Raw genomic sequence first — 20,015 nt, 5'->3', positions numbered from 1 at the left:
GGGGGTGATTACGGCAATCTATTGTATTTTATTGACATGTGTACATGTCTAAACAATAGTGACCCACCCACTTAGCTAGATGTGGCTGGGTGAGGGGGGTATAGCATTTCTTTCACATGACCCATCAATTTAGACAAATGTGTCTGGGTAAGCATAATCTAATAATTACAAAATAGTTATAAAATATTTTTATCTGGACACTTTCTATTTCTGATATTGCTACCATGCAAATATGCAAATAACCACTATGCCGTTTACACCTGTATCCTGTGCATGTGACAAATAAACTTAGATTTTATTTGATTAGTTTGTGTCTACCAGAGACGGTAATGTGAAGAACAACATGACCTGCAACAAAGTCAGATTAGGATAGTGTATTTTTACCTGGAATTTTTCCTTATTGTAGGCTACTACCTTCACCACTTTTAGTCTTGAAATCTTTGGTTATTTACATACCACCTTACTCATTCTGTTTAGCACTTGGCCTCACAAGTGAATCCTTAAAGAGATGGGTGGGGCTAAGGTTAAGAGGGTGTGAACGATGCTGAATAAGACAAAGGAGAGCTCTTCAGTACAGTAGGTGTAACAAAATATTCAAGTGCCATTTCTCAAAAGTGGGGTTACAAGTTCATCAACTATCAAAGCAGAATTACTTCCCCATTGTTCCTCAACTGCAGTGTATGATATACCATTTTGTAGCTCTGAATCTCTACTTTTATAAATGCAAAAAAACACCAACTAAAAATGTTTCTACAGAAGACCCAATTGAGGTGATGAGGTCACATAGGTTTCCACTTCCATCTGTGTCTGGTGTTAGCTAATAACTGGCCAACTAAGTCTTTAGCCAGCATGGAACAAAAGCGGTTGAAAGGAACAAAAGTGGTTGCCCAAAACTCTGATGCAGTTGTTATGTCATTACATCAAGAGACATGTCAAATGGAAGATACATACAAACATCTTGACGTCATTTATAGTCATGATATATGAACATTGTCTGGCAGTACAAAACATTAAGGACACCTTCCTAATATTGAGTTGCACCCCCAGCCTTAATTCGTCGGGGTATGGGCTCTACACGGTGTCGAGAGCATTCCAGAGGGATGCTGGCCTATGTTGACACCAATGCTTCCCACAGTTGTGTCAAGTTGGCTGGATATCCTTGGGTGGTGGACCATTCTTGATACACAAGGGAAACTGTTGAGCGTGAAACACGCAGCAGCGTTGCAGTTCTTGACACAACTCGGTGCACCTGGCACCTATTACTATACCCAGTTCGAAGGCACTCTTTTGCCTTGCCCATTCACCATCTGAATGGCACACATACACAATCCATGTCTCAATTGTTTCAATGCCAAAAAATCCTTCTTTAGCCTGTCTCTTTCCACTTTCATCTACACTGATTGAAGTGGATTTGACAGGTGACATCAAGAAGGGATCATAGCTTTCACCTGGATTCACCTGATCAGTCTATGTCATGGAAAGAGCAGGTGTCCTTAATGTTGTGTACACTCAGTGTATATATTTTACGAAAAGTACCCAGACTTTACCCTGTAAAGTTTCAACTGAATGTGTCCAAGATGAACTAGCTAACTAGTTTGATAAACAGTGCTGACAATTCCACTTGGGCTAGCTAGCTAAATTATACAGCCAACCTTTTTTCCATATTGATGTTGTTACAAAACAGTTGGATAAAACAATATTTGTGAAACCATGATGTGATGTATGACAGGATTGGATGTTGCATGGAATTTCAATGTTGTTTGAGTTGCTTTGTGTATCAGCAAATTTGGTTGAGATAATCTCATTGTGTCCATGTTGCTTGACATAGGCGTTCTCAAAGAACCGTCAGTCGAGGTGAGCTCCCCGCCCACTCATTCTGTCTTTTCAGACTTCCTGGTAGTTTGCCCTAAGAGAAAAATACTCTTTGGAGCATTTTTATCAGGAAAAATATTGCAGGTGATGTTTTAGTCACTCAAAGGGCTATTTTACATGGGAATTAGAATGACTGCTCGGGGACCTTTTAACAGATGATCAATGCTTCCAAACGTTTCTCTCTAAAGCACTGAGAAGAACATCATTCTAGATTGACAAAAAACATCACAAAACCAGTGTTTCCCTAATTTCTTGGGATTCTCACTTTGACATCTTGACTAATGAATATGATTCACGAAATATAAGCTTCTTAAAAGTGACTTGAATGACCGATTCTGGGCCAAAATGTGTCAAAGAAGCATGAAGAGGGAAATCAAAGGTGTGCTCTGCTCCCTTCCACTGAGCATCTGACTAATTAGCAGAGCCAAACAAACTGAGCAGAAGACTTGACATAACTCTATTTCTGGAGGTAAGCTCGTACACTTGTGTTACATACTCAAGTGCCCCTGCAAGAGCCACTCAAGTTTGCCTTAGATCATCACACTGGATACCTCAGGCTCATACTCCAACACTAACACACTCGAGCAGTTTAACTAACCAAACATTCACTTAGTTTACAGACACAAAACATCTCTGAGAACATGTTGATGTTAGAGTTTAGAGTTACCCTTATTCGCCGCAATTAGTATCATTTCCGTGGTAGAATTGAGACTTTAATCCAAGTCCAAAGAAGCGGGGGCAAATGCGAGCGCAAGCTGCACCAAAAAAGCATCCTTTCTTCTTTCCCCTCTTTTCACACTCTCTCAACTCCCCTCCCTCCCCTCCTTTTTTCTATCTCTCTATCTCTGTTGTTGTGCGGCTGCTGCAGCAGCTGCAGGGGGAAATGAAATACCTTCTTTTCATTCTTGTCTTCCATAGGTATGCGAGCCGTGCCTGGGATCCCTTCTCCCAGTAAGAAGCCCAGCCTTGTCATCAGCTCCTGAGTGGCAGGGGAGGAGGAGGAGCTTGGCTCTTTCTCGGCTTGAAGCTCTGCTGTGTGAGAGAAGAGAATTGACTCACGTTAATATTCACAGGGAGAGTGACTGGCTCTGCCCCTGCTGCCGTGCTCCACACACGCACACACGCACAGAAAGACACACACACAGCTGCACACATGCACACACTGCTGCTGGGGCTGCGCAGGCAGAGAGGAAGGCATACACACTGACACAGAGGTGGATACAGCAAGCATGGAGCACAGCACAGTGCAGCTCAGTGCACTACAGACGCAGTACTCTGCAGGGTTTGCTTGCACAAGTCCAGCATGCCTGCCTCGTTAGGAATGCTGTGACAGTGTCTGTCTCTCTTCAACAAGTCCAGCGTGCCATTCTACATAATGCCGCTCTCACTCAAAGAGCCTCGGAAAATCAATGAAGAACACAATAGTAGAATGAAATAGAAAAGGCTTCACTTTATGGTCTTAACTGTTGTCTCCTGTCAATGTTACCAAAAAATGTTAACAATTTAAAAAATATTAAAAAAGGATCGCAAAGAAAATCTCTTTTGGAGGATTCAGAGTCGGGAGGGAATAAGCAGGAAATCCGAAATCCTTCCAAAAAATATTTTGGGAAAACCAGGGAATTTATTGAAAGTTCCCAGAATTTTGCAACCCTAGTTTCAACCCCTTGCTATTGTACTTGTGTTGGGTGGACTGCATTATATATTTATTTGGCATAATTTTACATTGACAGTGTAGGCCTTTATCCTCTTACATGTAGCCTGCTGTATACTTGTCTGCTATGATGTTCCAAAGGATGTACATTGGTTTTCACTGTTAATAAATTATGAGCTCACAAAACATTGACTTACAAACACACTGCAAACCAATACATCCACAACTGGGTGATGACGCAGTTATTTTGTATGTACATTACCCCAACATGTTAATGAGGAGCCAGGGGGATATGGGCTCCACATATGATGGGCTGACCATAGAAATAGTATGATATGATTATTATTAGTATTTATATGGGGCTGACAACCCTGCCACCCCACCCCTAAGGGCAGTGGGGAGGCCTGGGGTACAATAAGTTATTATACTGCATTCTGTCAGCACCTCCCCCTCCCCTCTCTCTTCCAGTTATTAATAACGCTGGCAGTCCATCTGATTAAATACAAACCCGTCCAGCCACATAATATACTGCCAAGACGTAATGAAGTCAAAACTAATGCCACCACACACACACACACACACACACACACACACACACACACACACACACACACACACACACACACACACACACACACACACACACACACACACACACACACACACACACACACACACACACGGACACACATGCGCACACACACATTTACAATTATTTGCTGCTGTGGTGGCAGGGGACGCAAGAAGAATCAAACCATTTTATTCCAATATGAAATCTGCCGATGGATGCAATGTAGACTGATTTGATTGAATGCAAAACAAGACTGACCCCGCAGCAGAAACCACTCTACCACCATGAACATGTTTACTTCTCTACTCCCAAGACATTCCCTTACAAACTGTGTATTACTATTGTATTATCTATAGGAACAAATGCTACACCATTTTGGTTGAGCGGGAGGATGTTCCAAACATAGAAACAGAATTAAGCAATTCTATTTCTATGATTCCAACCTGGTTGAGGATTAAGAGGAGAAATCCAGCAGAAAGATACATTTGGTAAAACGGAGAGGAGGAGAGAAAGAGAGAAATTATGGAAAATCTCATTACTCTCCTCCCTTAAGGAATTAACCAAGGAGACCCACTCCACCAACGCACACGAGCTCCCTCTCTCCTCCACTTTCACTCCCCCCTCTCCCCTCTTTTGCCCTCTAACTCACTTCATTTCACTGCCTTCAAATCAAAATCAAACAAAGTTTGATTGGTTGCATACAAATATTGAGCAGATGTTATTGCGGGAGTAGCGAAATGCTTGTGTTCCTAGCTCTAACAGTGCAGTAATATCGAACAATTCACAACAATACACACAAGTCTAAAAGTAAAAGAATGGAATTAAGAAAAATATAAATATTAGGACGAGCAATGTCGGAGTCCGAAGTATAAATATATATATATATATATATATGTGATGTATAGACATTACGGACAGTATGCGGATAGAATATTTAGTTTATCTGAAGAATACGTAGGATAGAAAAGTACTGTGTACAGTTGAAGTCGGAAGTTCACATACACTTAGGTTGGAGTCATTAAAACTCGTTTTTCAACCACTACAAATGCCTTGTCAACAAACTATAGTTCTGGCAAGTCGATTGGGACATCTACTTTGTGCATGACACAAGTCATTTTTCCAACAATTGTTTAAAGACAGATTATTTCACTTATAATTCACTGTATCACAATTCCAGTGGGTCAGACGTTTACATACACGAAGTTGTCTGTGCCTTTAAACAGCTTGGAAAATTCCAGAAAATTATGTCATGGCTTTAGAAGCTTCTGATAGGCTAATTGACATCATTTGAGTCAATTGAAGATGTACCTGTGGATGAATTTCAAGGCCTACCTTCAAACTCAGTGCCTCTTTGCTTGACATCATGGGAAAATCAAAAGAAATCAGCCAAGACCTCAGAAAAACAATTGTAGACCTCCACAAGTCTGGTTCTTCCTTGGGAGCAATTTCCAAATGCCTGAAGGTACCATGTTCATCTGTACAAACAATAGTACGCAAGTATAAACACCATGGGACCACGAAGCCGTCATACCGCTCAGGAAGGAGACCCGTTCTGTCTACTTGAGATGAACGTACTTTGGTGTGAAAAGGGCAAATCAATCCCAGAACAACAGCAAAGGACCTTGTGAAGATGCTTGAGGAAACAGGTACAAAAGTATCTATATCCACAGTAAAACGAGTCCTATATTGACATAACCTGAAAGACCGCTCAGCAAGGAAGAAGCCACTGCTCCAAAACCGGCATAAAAAAGCCAGACTACGGTTTGCAACTGCACATGGGGACAAAGATCGTACTTTTTGGAGAAATGTCCTCTGGTCTGATGAAACAAAAATAGAACTCTTTGGCAATAATGACCATTGTTATGTTTGGAGGAACAAGGGGGATGCTTGCAAGCCGAAGAACACCATCCCAACCGTGAAGCACAGGGGTGGCAGCATCATGTTGTGGAGGTGCTTTGCTGCAGGAGGGACTGGTGCACTTCACAAAATAGATGGCATCATGAGGCAGGAAAATTATGTGGATATATTGAAGCAACATCTCAAGACATCAGTCAGGAAGTTAAAGCTTGGTCGCAAATGGGTCTTCCAAATGGACAATGACCCCAAGCATACTTCCAACGTTGTGGCAAAATGGCTTCAGGACAACAAAGTCAAGGTATTGGAGTGGCCATCACAAAGCCCTGACCTCAATCCTATAGACAATTTGTGGGCAGAACTGAAAAAGCGCATGCGAGCAAGAGGCCTATAAACCTGACTCAGTTACACCAGCTCTGTCAGGACGAATGGGCCAAAATTCACCCAACTTATTGTGGGAAGCTTGTGGAAGGCTACCTGAAACGTTTGACCCAAGTTAAACAATTTAAAGCAATGCTACCAAATACTAATTGAGTGTATGTAAACTTCTGACCCACTGGAGGGAATGTGACATTTCACATTCTTAAAATAAAGTGGTGATCCTAACTGACCTAAGACAGGACATTTTACTAGGATTAAATGTCAGGAATTGTGAAAAACTGAGTTTAAATGTATTTGGTGTATGTAAACTTCCGACTTCAACTGTATATACAGAAATAGTTGAATAGATTGGCATTGACTAGAATACAGTATATACAAATGAAATGAGTAAAACAGTACGTAAACATTATTAAAGTGACCAGTGATTGCATGTCTATGTACACAGGGCAGCATCTAAGGTGCAGGGTTCAGTAACCGGGTGGTAGCTGGAGAGTGACAGTGACTAAGTTCAGGGCAGGGCACTGGGTGGAGGCCGGCTAGTGATGGCTATTTAACAGTCTGATGACCTTGAGATTGAAGCTGTTTTTCAGTCTCTTGGTCCCAGCTTTGATGCACCAGTACTGACCTCGCCTTTTGGATGATAGTGGGGTGAACAGGCCGTGGCTCAGGTGGTTGATGTCCATGATGATCTTTTTGGCCTCCCTGTGACATTGGGTGCTGGAGGGCAGGCAGTGTGCCCCCGGTGATGAGTTGGGCAGACCGCACCACCCTCTGGAAAGCCCTGCGGTTGCGGGCAGTGCAGTTGCCATACCAGGTGGTGATACAGCCTGACAGGATGTTCTCAAAGGTGCATCTGTAAAAGTTTGTTTAGGTCTTCTTCACCACACTCTGTGTGGGTTGAACATTTCAGATTGTCAGTGATGTGTACACAGAGGAACTTGAAGCTTTTCACCTTCTTCAGTGAGACCCGTCGATGTCGATGTGGATGGCGGCGTGCTCCCTCTGCTGTCTCCTGAAGTCCACAATCAGCCCCTTCGTTTTCACACACACACACTGCTCGGCTGGCTTCTCCTTTCTCTAAAGTCTGCAATCTAGGGCCTCCTGGGTGGTGCAGTGGTCTAGGGCACTGCATCGCAGCGCTAGCTGTGCCACCAGAGATTCTAGGTTCGCGCCCAGGCTCTGTCGCAGCCGGCCGCGACCGGGAGGTCCGTGGGGCGACGCACAATTGGCCTAGCGTCGTCCGGGTTAGGGAGGGTTTGGCCGGTAGGGATATCCTTGTCCCATCGCGGACCAGCGACTCCTGTGGCGGGCCGGGCGCAGTGCGCGCTAACTAAGGTTGCCAGGTGCACGGTGTTTCCTCCGACACATTGGTGCGGCTGGCTTCCGGGTTGGCTGCATGCTGTGTTAAGAAGCAGTGCGGCTTGGTTGGGTTGTATTTCGGAGGACGCATGGCTTTCGACCTTCGTCTCTCCCGAGCCCGTACGGGAGTTGTAGCGATGAGACAAGATAGTAATTACTAACAATTGGATACCACGACATTGGGGAGAAAAAGGGGGTAAAAAATAAAATAAAAATGTAAGTCTGCAATCTACACTATATATAGAAAAGTATGTGGACACCCCTTCAAATTAGTGGATTCGGCTATTTCAGCCACACCCATTGCTGACAAGTGTATAAAATCAAGCACACAGCCATGCAATCTCCATAGACAAACATTGTCAGTAGAATGGCCTTACTGAAGAGCTCAGTGACTTTCAACGTGGCACCGTCATAGGATGCCACCTTTCCAACAAGTCAGTTTGTCACATGTTCACCCTGCTAGAGCTGCCCCAGTCAACTGTAAGTGCTGTCATTGTGAAGTGGAAATGTCTAGGAGCAACAACGGCTCAGCCGTGAAGTGGTAGGCCACACAAGCTCACAGAATGGGACCGTCGAGTGCTGAAGCGTGTAAAAATCGTCTGTCCTCTGTTGCAACACTCACTACCGAGTTCCAAACTGCCTCTGGAAGCAACGTCAGCACAAGAGCTGTTTGAAATGGGTTTCCAAGGCTGAGCAACCGCACACAAGCCTAAGATCACCATGCACAATGCCAAGCGTCAGCTTGCCACCATTGGACTTTGGAGCAGTGTAACCCCACTGACTCCTTTTAGTAGGCTAACCTATACATTGGTCATGTAACTGCTGGGCAAGAAGAGATGTAAGTGTAAGGATGTGTCCCAAACGGCACCCTATTCCCTACCTAGTGCACTACTTTTGACTAGGGCCCATAGAGTGTCCCATAGGACTCTAGTCTGTTATAAATAATAGGCCTGTGAACTACTGACTTTCCTTTGAATACTGCTGTCTATAAACTGCTGCATTGACATTAATATCATTCACCCCGTTTAAACAGCTGATATGTTTTTGAATTTTGATTTTGAAAGTAACATTTGAACATACTTGGAAAAACTAAACGATGCATTTGGGAGGCTAATCAAGCTAATTATAGAAAGGAATGGGGTAAAGAGTGACCTTGATTTCAGAGGTAAAAACAAACTGATAAAGTTTGATTGGAATACAATATTTGATTGGAATACAACCTGATTGGAATACAATAAACATACAGATTGTTCCAGGAACAAATGACCCAACAACTAAAATCTGAGTAAATTGTAGCACCAAAGCTGCATGCTAAATGTGTGTAAATGCATGCAGCTGGTGCTCCTGGACCCCGCAGCAGTGTTCATTATAACGGCAGTACAAAGCATGTCAACTTCACATCAAAAAAATCAAACCTATTGACGACACTGCATTTACTTAGGGTGTCCAATCAAAAACGCATATTTTGAACAATGGGTCAAATAATATGTTAATTGTTTAGATAATCCTCGAAGAAAACCAAAGGTCCAAACCTCATGTCTCTATTATAAACCATTCAAAATCTACTGGAGTTTAAGGGCGACTAAATCAGGCCAGACCGAAAAAGTGGTCATAAATCAGGAAAACGTCAGCTGGGCTAGATGCTGTGCGAGAATTAAGGCTACCAGACAGGCTTACCATTGAACTCCTCATCTTTCTTCTCTCTGTTCATATTCATGTGAAGATCCTGCTCTATTTCGAAGATTTCTCACAAAAACAAGCGTATCTCTGTGAAATGTCAATGTAGCACTGAGCGTACTCCAAGCTTTTCATTTTCAAAGCATTTTACATTTAATTCAGCTCGTGTCTTGTTAATTTTGCCATTTGCGACCTGCGGAAACAACGTGGATGACACAACCATAAAAAATGTAAAATCCTGAAAAGTATTTAAAGCTGCAACGCCCTGTCAACAGAGCTCAGTGCTTATTATCGGATGTAGTAGGTTACAAAATCTGACTTGCTGGATATAATGTTAATTATATGTTAGAGAAAGACCTCACTGAACGATTCAGAACACGAAGAATCATATTTGTCTTGGCTAGGGTTGCAAAGGGTTGGAAACTTTCCGCTAAATTTCTGGAAATTTTGTGAAAATTTTCCATGGGAAGTTAAGCCAGGGAATTTTGCGAGTTTTGCTTAAATTCATCAAAGAAGTTAGCTTATAACAGGGGACCTTTTTTGTGGGATACACATAAGGCAATTCTGTCTTGTGGCATATTTTGGTTAAACTATCCCCAATTTAATTTAATTGCCACCCAACTGTTCAGCAGTTCCTGAGGTCGACGTCACCGGCCTTCTAGGCTTCACTGAACTGGATTCATTATCATCAACCCCGGACTGTCTTATCTGATTACACACACCTGGTTCCCATTTCCCCTGATTAGTACAGTATGTTATATATGTGCCCTCTGTTCCCCATTGTCCTTGTCGGGTATTGTTCCCATGTCCGTTGGTTGTGTGAGTAGCATTGTGTTGTTTCAGCTTTTGTGTTGCGTGTTTTGTGCATTGTGTATTACGAGTCTCGTCCCGTGTCGTTCTTCGAGGTTTACCCTTGCTCTTTTGATTGGGTACATCCCAGTGTTTTGTATACGTGTTTGTTTTGGGTGTATTAAAAACCCCTATTATGTATCCCTGTGCCTGTCTCCAAATCCGTTATACCAGCGTGACATCTGCATGCACAGTGCAATCTTCCATCCCATTGTAACGGCAGCCTTCCTCCTCTTCGTCTGAAGAGGAGGTGTAGCAGGGATCGGACCAAGACGCAGCGTAGCTCGTGTTCAACATGATTTAATAATGACCATTAAACAGTGAACACTTACAAAATAACAAACGTGGCTTATCGATACAGCCCTATCTGGTGCAGAGAAAACACAGAGACAGGAAACAACCACCCACAATCCCCAACACAAAACAAGCCACCTATATATGATTCCCAATCAGAGACAACACAAAACATCTGCCTCTGATTGAGAACCATATTAGGCCAAACATAGAAACAGACAAACTAGACACACAACATAGAATGCCCACCCAGCTCACGTCCTGACCAACACTAAAACAAGCACAACACACAAGAACTATGGTCAGAACGTGACACACATGTACAGCTGATTCTCAAGATCTTGCACACTAACGAGATGCTATTGAGCCCACACTACTACACTGTCTGAGCCAAGGACTATATGCTTCTGGTAAGTTTTGATTACAATACTGGGTGGGGTGAATATATTTTATGTGACATACATCATTTTTTTGTTAACAAGTAAACAGTAGCCTACAGCAAAGTGTGTTTAAATAATTTCTAACTTGTTAACAATTTCTGCTAGTTAGTTTTTGCTACCATGTGGGATTTAGCTTGCTTGAGCCTTCTAACTGAGGAGTGTTAATTCACCTGTTTCCATACATGTTTCTTTTTAAAACATTTATCTTACAAAGGAGTTGTTTAATCTAACTGCTTAACTATATATCTGTACATGGAATTGTAATTTTTATTGGAAACATGGAAACTACATGGAAACTATTTTTCTTTACAGGCAAATGCCACGGGCACTATCTGATATGTGGAGACATTTCACTGCAGCTAATGTAGAAGGAAACACTTTGTTCATTTGCAAATACTGTGCCAAATCATATGTGAAGAATGCATCAAAGATGCAGAACCATCTGGCCAAGTACATAAAGTTCCCTCAGCACTCACAACAAGCAACCTCTGACAAAAGTCCCTCTACTTCTATTTGAGGTGAAAATGATGAATCAGACACCTTATCGATAGCAACAGCTCGTGGTCCTGGAATCAGAAGATTATTTGACTAAATGGAGGAATGTAGTCAGAAAAATGCTGATGAATGTCTTGTTCAAGCTGTGTATGCAATTGGTTCACCTCTGATGCTCACAGGCAATGTGTATTGGAAGAGATTTCTGAATGTTCCTCGCCCAGCATACACCCCTCCAACCAGACGTGCTTTATCTACTCATTTGCTGGATGAAGAGTTCAACAGAGTTCAAGTGAAGGTCAAGCAAATCATAGAGAAAGCAGACTGTATTGCAATCATCTCTGATGGGTGGTCGAATGTTCGTGGGCAAGGAATAATTAACTACATCATATCCACCCCTCAACCAGTATTCTACAAGAGCACAGACACAAGGAACAACAGACACACCGATCTCTACATTGCAGATGAGCTGAAGGCAGTCATCAATGACAATGGACCACAAAAGGTATTTGCACTGGTGACAGACAATGCTGCGAACATGAAGGCTGCTTAGTATAAAGTGTAGGCGTCCTACCCTCACATCACACCCATTGGCTGCTCATGAATTGAATCTGATCCTCAAGGACATCATGGCACTGAAAACAATGGATACACTCTACAAGAGAGCCAAGGAAATGGTTAGGTATGTGAAGGGTCATCAAGTTATAGCAGCAATCTACCTCACCAAGCAAAGTGAGAAGAATAAGAGCACCACATTGAAGCTGCCCAGCAACACCCGTTGGGGTGGTGTTGTCATCATGTTTTACAGTCTCCTGGAGGGGAAGGATTCTCTCCAAGAAATGGCCATATTACAGTCTGCCGATATGGACAGCCCCATCAAGAGGATCCCCCTGGATGATGTATTTTGACAGAGGTAAGGAGCCTGGAACTCCTGAAACCTACAGCAGAAGGCATTGAACAGATTGAGGGATACAATGCCATCCTGTCTGATGTTCAGACTCTGCTTGCAGATGTAAGAGAAGAAATCCGTACTGCCCTGCCCACTTCACTGTTGCTCCAAGCAGAGAAAACTGCAGTTCTGAAATACATCAAAAAGCGTGAAGACTTCTGCCTGAAGCCCATACACGGTGCAGTGTACATGTTGGACCCCAGGTATGCTGGCAAGAGCATCCTGTCTGGTGCAGAGAACAACAAGGCCTATGGTGTCATCACTACCGTGTCTCGCCACCTTGGCCTGACCTTAGAGAGCCTTTTTATTTCTCTTTTTGGTTAGGTCGGGGTGTGATTTGGGTGGGCAATCTAGGTGTTCTATTTCTTTGTTGGCCGGGTATGGTTCCCAATCAGAGGCAGCTGTCTATCGTTGTCCTTGATTGAGGATCATACTTAGGCAGCCTGTTTTCCATCTGAGGGATCTTGATCTTTGTGGGATCTTGTCTTCGTATAGTTGCTGTTTAGCGCTACAGAGCTTTACATTCGTTTTATGTTTTGTTGTTTTTTGGTGTCATTTTAAAAATAAAGTAAAATGTACGCCTACCACGCTGCACCTTGGTCTCATTCCAACGACGGACGTAACAGTTCTTGGCAGTCTGGCGAAGTACACTTCCAAGCAACGGCTTTGGGATGGAGATGCAATATGGCAGTCGTGCCAACATATCTCATCAGCCACCTGGTGGAAGGGACTTTGTGGATCTGAGGCTCTTTCCCCTGTTGCCTCCGTCATCCTCCAAATCACACCAACATCAGCCGCCTCAGAGCGCAACTGGTCCTTGTTTGGAACACACACACCAAAGCTGGCTGACCAACACCAGGCTGACCAATACAAGGAGTGACAAATTGGTGGCCATCTGGGAAAATTTGAGGCTTTTTGAGCTTGACAACGAGCCATCCTCAACAAGGTTGGAAAGTGACAGTGAAGATGAGGCCTCAGAGTCTGATGTTCAAGAGGTGGACATTGAGGAGGTCCAGGGAGAATACATGGAAGCCTGAGAGGAAGACAACCAAAGCTTTAGTTTCTAGACTATCATTTTACAGATGTATGTTGAAAACGTTTTTGGGAGATGCGATGGCTCATTGGGGATCATTCAATATTCCCTTTCTTTTGTTGTTCAGTGAAATCATGCCATGTGAAGAGTCAACTCATTTAATTAAAGCTCAATTCGTAACTAAATAGTTTTTTTTATTTCTATTGGAAGGATTTAATAATTTACAATTATGTCTACTTATGATAAGGTAAAAGGTTTATGTTTCTGTCTGCATATGATATGGTAAATATATCCAATGCAAAAAAACATCTACATTTAAATGGTATTAATATTAATTTGCATATATTCCCGTTAATTCCCACGGAAAGTTTCCACATATGAATATTCCCCATGTGCAACCCTAGTCTTGGTAAAAATATATTTGAAAGCATAAGGAAGTAAAACGTGTTTTCACCCACGTAGACACCCTACATACTTAACCACATTTCCCTTATTCTTTGTAAAAAAAAAACTTTTATGTGCTTCATATTTAAGACAGTTCCTGTACATTCACCGTTACTGTCACTTAATGCAGTGAGGAGCACTACTGTTTTCAGGTAGTCCTGCCAGACCTGTCCCCCACAACAGAACCAGGCTCAGCAGCAATCAGGCCAAATGGAGGGTTTGGGCTGAGGCGATGCGAGGCTGCGAGCTGCATCCATCAGGGAGCCCTTTATTACTGGGCTGTGACAGGCGGCTCCTCTAAAGCGCCTAAGATCCACCTGCCTCTGAGGAGCAATCACTACCTTTGCCTGTCTGTGGGTGCGTCTCAAATGGCACACTATTCCCTTTATAGTGGTCAAAAGTAGTACACTATAAAGGGAACGGGGGGTGGGACAAAGCTACAATGCTACAGACAGGCAGCCTGAGATGTCAGCATAGACACACTGTAAATTATCATTACACACGGTCTGTCTGGGGAGTCTTTGGCCAGAGCATTTTATCCTCTAACAAACAAACATATCCATCCTTCCTGTACACTGTATTACCAACCGGTCCCTTTTCATCGGCCTTGCTGTCCTAGCTACCTCCACTGCTAGGCATTTACTGCATTCACTGCAATGGCAAATTTGATAGCATCTGAACTCTTGTCTGGGCTTAATTGCCTTCAATGTGACATTGGCTGCTATCTATGTAATCGCTAATGCGTGCTGTTGACGGTGGGCCTGTCCATCGGAGGGGGAGGTGAGATAAAGATGCTACCTGTAAAGCAGGCTGTATGCGTAGAATGTAACCTTTGACACTGATGAGAGTGTCCTATGAGTACTAGCCGGGCTTTACTAGAGGCCATATTAATGTAATGTTTCTCTTTTCATGGACCTCAGAGACTAATGTTACAGGAGCTTTTATTAGATGACCCCTGCTCCTGGGTGGAGAGAGGAGTGACCTGCGCCACTACGGAAATGGAGGCCGTTATCAGACATGAGTCATGGTTACGGTGCCATAGGTATGATCATTCACTAAGAAGCATATCGAACAAACATGTAGGCTGTGCTACTCACTGAATCAACCTAATTTTAGTATGGGTGTGTGTGTCCCAAATAGCACCCTATTCCCTGTATAGTGCACTAATTTTGACCAAAGACCCTATGGGCCCTGGTCAAAAGTAGTCCACTAAGCAACCTGGGCCACACTCAGAAAATCTTGGTGTTTTATCTCTGTTTAACACCCAAGCCCAGAAACAAGACATGGTGGTGATATCATGCCTAGTATGGACTCCAAAGAAATCCAAATCTAACAGTAAGATATCTCCTGCCCCACTCAACATAAAAAGCCTTGATGATGAACTGCATGCTTCATCCAATTATTAAGAGAAAGCTGGTTGCTATTTCAGTTTAATCCACCAGAAAAGACAGAACAAATATTACAACAAATATTATGGTTAAACTCAAATATAATAATTGATAAAAATAAATATATACAGTTGAAGTTTACATACACTTAGGTTGGAGTCATAAAAACTCATTTTTCAACCACTCCACAAATTTCTTGTTAACAAACTATAGTTTTGGCAAGTCGGTTAGGACATCTGCTTTGTGCATGACACAAGTCATCTTTCCAACAATTGTTTACAGACAGATTATTTCCCTTATAATTCATTGTATCACAATTCCAGTGGGTCAGAAGTTTACATTCACTAAGTTGACTGTGCCTTTAAACAGCTTCGAAAATTCCAGAAAATGATGTCATGGCTTTAGAAGCTTCTGATAGGCTAATTGACATCATTTGAGACAATTGGAGATGTACCTATGGATATATTTCAAGGCCTACCTTCAAACTCAGTACCTCTTTGCTTGACATCATGGTAAAATCAAAAGAAATCAACCGAGACCTCAGAAGAAAAAAAATGTAGACCTCCACAAGTCTGGTTCATCCTTGGGAGCAATTTCCAAACGCCTGAAGGTACCAAATTCATCTGTACAAACAATAGTACGCAAGTATAAACACCATGGGACTATGCAGCCGTCATACTGCTCAGGAAGGAGACACGTTATGTCTCCTAGAGATGAACGTACTTTGGTGCGAAAAGTGCAAATCAATCCCAGAACAACAGCAAAGGACCTTGTGAAGATGCTGGAGGAAACCGGTACAAAAGTATCTATATCCACAGTAAAACGAGTCCTATATTGACATAACCTGAAAGGCCGCTCAGCAAGGAAGAAGCCACTGCTCCAAAACCGCCATAAAAAAGCCAGACTACGGTTTGCAACTGCACATGGGGACAAAGATCGTAATTTTTTGAGAAATGTCCTTTGGTCTGATGAAACAAAAATAGAACTGTTTGGCAATAATGACCATTGTTATGTTTGGAGGAAAAGGGGAACGCTTGCAAGCCGAAGAACACCATCCCAACCGTGAAGCACAGGGGTGGCAGCATCATGTTGTGGAGGTGCTTTGCTGCAGGAGGGACTGGTGCACTTCACAAAATAGATGGCATCATTAGCATGGGAAATGATGTGGATATATTGAAGCAACATCTCAAGACATCAGTCAGGAAGTTAAAGCTTGGTCGCAAATGGGTCTTCCAAATGGACAATGACCCCAAGCATACTTCCAAAGTTGTGGCAAAAAGACTTAAGGACAACAAAGTCAAGGTATTGGAGTGGCCATCACAAAGCCCTGACCTCAATCCCATAGAAAATATGTAGGAAGAACTGAAAAAGTGTGTGCGAGCAAGGAGGCCTATAAACCTGACTCAGTTACACCAGCTCTGTCAGAATGAATGGGCCAACATTCACCCAACTTATTGTGGGAAGCTTGAGGAAGGCTACCCAAAACATTTGACCCAAGTTAAACAATTTAAAGGCAATGCTACCAAATACTAATTGTGTGTATGTAAACTTCTGACCCACTGGGAATGTGATGAAAGAAATAAAAGCTGAAATAAATCATTCTCTCTAATATTATTCTGACATTTCACATTCTTAAAATAAAGTGGTGATCCTAACTGACCTAAAACAAGGAATTTTTACTCTGATTAAATGTCAGGAATTGTGAAAAACTTCCAACTTCAACTGTATATTTTTTGTTGTTGATTTTTTTAAACAAACAGTATAATCTTTGTAAATTATATCATAAATAGGACTGGTGGAGTTATGTCACACATGCTGTTAACAAAAATATATGGAAATGTCTGCTCTCTCCAAAATAACAACAAACTGATTGCACCTGATTGCACCATTGACAGCTGCGCCATACAGGTTGCAAAATATACCTTCTAAATTATTTGTCAATCTTCATTTATTTGAAAAACACAGTTTACATCATCATTTGACGCAATAAAGAAAGTTTGACAAAAGACAAATCCACCCTTGTCAAACGGATACATTTTTTGTTGATCTTTGGAACATTTCTCCTATATCTGCCGTTTCCATTACACACGATGCTTTTATCAAATAAACCTGGGTCAATGGAAACCTGCCGAGAGAGAGACAAACAGAGGCAGAGAGCGAGAGAAAAAGGGAAATGGAGAGAGAGAGCTGAGAGAGCTGAGCGCTAGCTAGCGTTGCTCCTAGGCCGAACCTGCCTTGCCTATGTTACTTAAGGATCCACCCCCTTTTCCAATTTCTGCCTAAAATTACATATCCAAATTTAACTGCCTGTAGCTCAGCAAGGATATGCATATTCTTGGTACTATTTGAAAGGAAACACTCTGAAGTTTGTGGAAATGTGAAAGGAATGTAGGAGAATATAATACAATAGATCTGATAAAAGATCATACAAAGGGGGGAAAAAACAATGTTTTTTTTGTATTTTTTTTGTACCATCATCTTTGAAATGCAAGAGAAAGGCCATAATTTATTATTCCAGCCCAGTTTCAATTTAGATTTTGGCCAGTAGATGGCAGCAGTGTATGTGCAAAGTTTCAGACTGAGCCAATGAACCATTGCATTTCTGTTCAAAATGTTGTATCAAGACTGTGCCTAATTTGTTTATTAATAACTTTTCATGTTCAAAATGGTGCACTCTCCTCAAACAATAACATGCTATTATTTCAACGTAATAGCTGGACAGTGCAGTTAGATTAACACGAATTTAAACTTTCTGCCAATATCAGATATGTCTATGTCCTGGGAAATTTTCTTGTTACTTACAACCTCATGCTAATCGCATTAGCCTACGTTAGCTCAACCGTACCATGGACGGGACACCGATCCCAAAGACGTTTAATGCTGCGGCCTGGCTCTTTTACCTGAGGCCGTGCAGGTTAGTCATCACAGAGCTGGCACACACAGGGGACTACGTCCCAAATCGCACATTATTCCCTACATAGTGCAGTACGTTTGACCAGGGCCCACTCACCAGTTACCTCCACGGCACCTAGCTCTCATAAGGACCCTATAAAAAGGGCATCTTTGTGCTCTCCTGTCGCCATATCTCTGTGCAGACCTCTGGGCATGGAAAGGAAGCCAGGGGCCAGTGATGGCTCAGTCACTTCAGCCACTCACAGACACACACACCTCAGTTCTGGCATAGAAGAGCCTCGCTCATAGTTAGGCTCCTTATAGTGTAACCCTGAATCATTCTCAAAAAGCTCACACCACATTTTTTACTGTACTGCTTACAATTTTGAGAGATTTATTATTTAGCCAGTTTAACAATTCCCATTAAAAATAACACTAGATTGATGAGAAATAGCCTACTGGGTGACCCATTTGGGAATAAAATGGCAAAGTCACTGATGTAAATGCCAACCTGTTATCATTTACAAACCAGTGTGACATCTGACGTGCTGTGTACCGCTGTGTGTGCTGTGTGAAATTGGGGTCACCGAGCTGAGCCACAACACTTAAGGCAGTAATGATTCAGTTGCTTAGCTATCCTGACAGCTGTGGCATTTATTAGCCAGCCAAATACCTGTAATAAAAACAGATCTGCACATTATGTACGAGATACAGCAACCTTAATTCATCCCTATAACAACAAATCAAAGGTAATCAGTGGGACTATGGAGCAGCAGAGGCAGAGGAACACTACTCCTTATTATGAAGCCAGAGATGGAACAGTACTTTGTTTCAACCGCCGCAAAGGAGTCGAGAACAAAGGTGAATGTTGTTGATTCGTTTTTTCACTATTACATTATGTCCAAAAATCTGCAAATGTTAGCATAAAGCACACGCCTGTAGAGCACCGCATCAGAGTGTGTCATGTAAAAATAAATATAAATCCAAAGACCAATATAAGTATAGGAGGGAAGCTCAAGAGAAAAGAACACCCAGGTAGGCGTATTTGTTTGTTGAACGCTTGTCGGTATTGTCTGCCTTAACATTTTCCCAGGGTTTTTGTGTCTCCAAGTGATGGATGCAATATACTTTTCTTAGCACTTGTCTAAAGCAGGCTTTCAGAGCTCATAATTGGAGATTTCTCATCAAATCCTCCCCTAAGTGTCTCAGTGCCAGATGGTGTCCAAAATGGCACCCTATTCCCTAAATATTGCATTACTTTTGATCAGAGCCCTATTGGCCCTGTTCAAAAGTAGTGCACTACATAGGGAAATATGGTGCCATTTGGGACTTGACCCCTTTGGTAACTCAGTCTGTGCCAGCTGGTGATGAGAAAACGTGACGAACATTCCTGTCCAGACTGAGTTTACAGAAGAGGCGTAAAGCAGACATTTTAACCGTCCTATAAAGTTGCTAACAGAAGTGTGAAAGTCGGACCTTCTTCTCCTAAACTGAATTTGAACACCCCATAAATTGTGATTTCTGACAGATATAAGAGGTGGTGGTTTGTGCCAGGACATTCATAGCAACTGTGATACTGTAGCAGCTGTAAGTAATAGTAATATATACAGTGCCTTTGTAAAGTATTCAGACCCTTTGACTTTTACCAGATTTTGTTACGTTACAGCCTTAAATAAAATGGATTAAAAATGTTTTTATCGTCACACAATAACCCATAATGACAAAGTGAAAACAGGTTTTAAGAAATGTTTGCAAATGTATTACAAATAAAAAACAGAAATACCTTATTTACATAACTATTCAGACCCTATGAGACTCGAAATTGAGCTCAGGTGCATCCTGTTTCCATGGAGATGTCTGCAGCATTGA

The 20,015-nt window shown here is 42.2% G+C and overlaps 1 protein-coding gene across 1 annotated transcript in view; it reads right to left on the bottom strand.

Annotated features, from left to right (window-relative positions):
* The window catches only part of LOC120058233 (protein TANC1-like), a 279,176-nt gene that overhangs the window by 113,503 nt on the left and 145,658 nt on the right, over positions 1-20,015 (bottom strand). Inside the window, exon 5 of the mRNA XM_039006740.1 lies at positions 2,765-2,904. Within this exon, the coding sequence (XP_038862668.1) occupies positions 2,765-2,904 (140 nt within the window). The remainder of the gene's footprint in view (positions 1-2,764; positions 2,905-20,015) is intronic.

Source organism: Salvelinus namaycush, chromosome 13 (assembly GCF_016432855.1).
Source record: "Salvelinus namaycush isolate Seneca chromosome 13, SaNama_1.0, whole genome shotgun sequence".
Taxonomy (NCBI): Eukaryota; Metazoa; Chordata; class Actinopteri; order Salmoniformes; family Salmonidae; genus Salvelinus; species Salvelinus namaycush.
The sequence above is the reverse complement of the archived record's forward strand: the minus strand, read 5'-3'. Positions and strand labels throughout refer to the sequence as shown.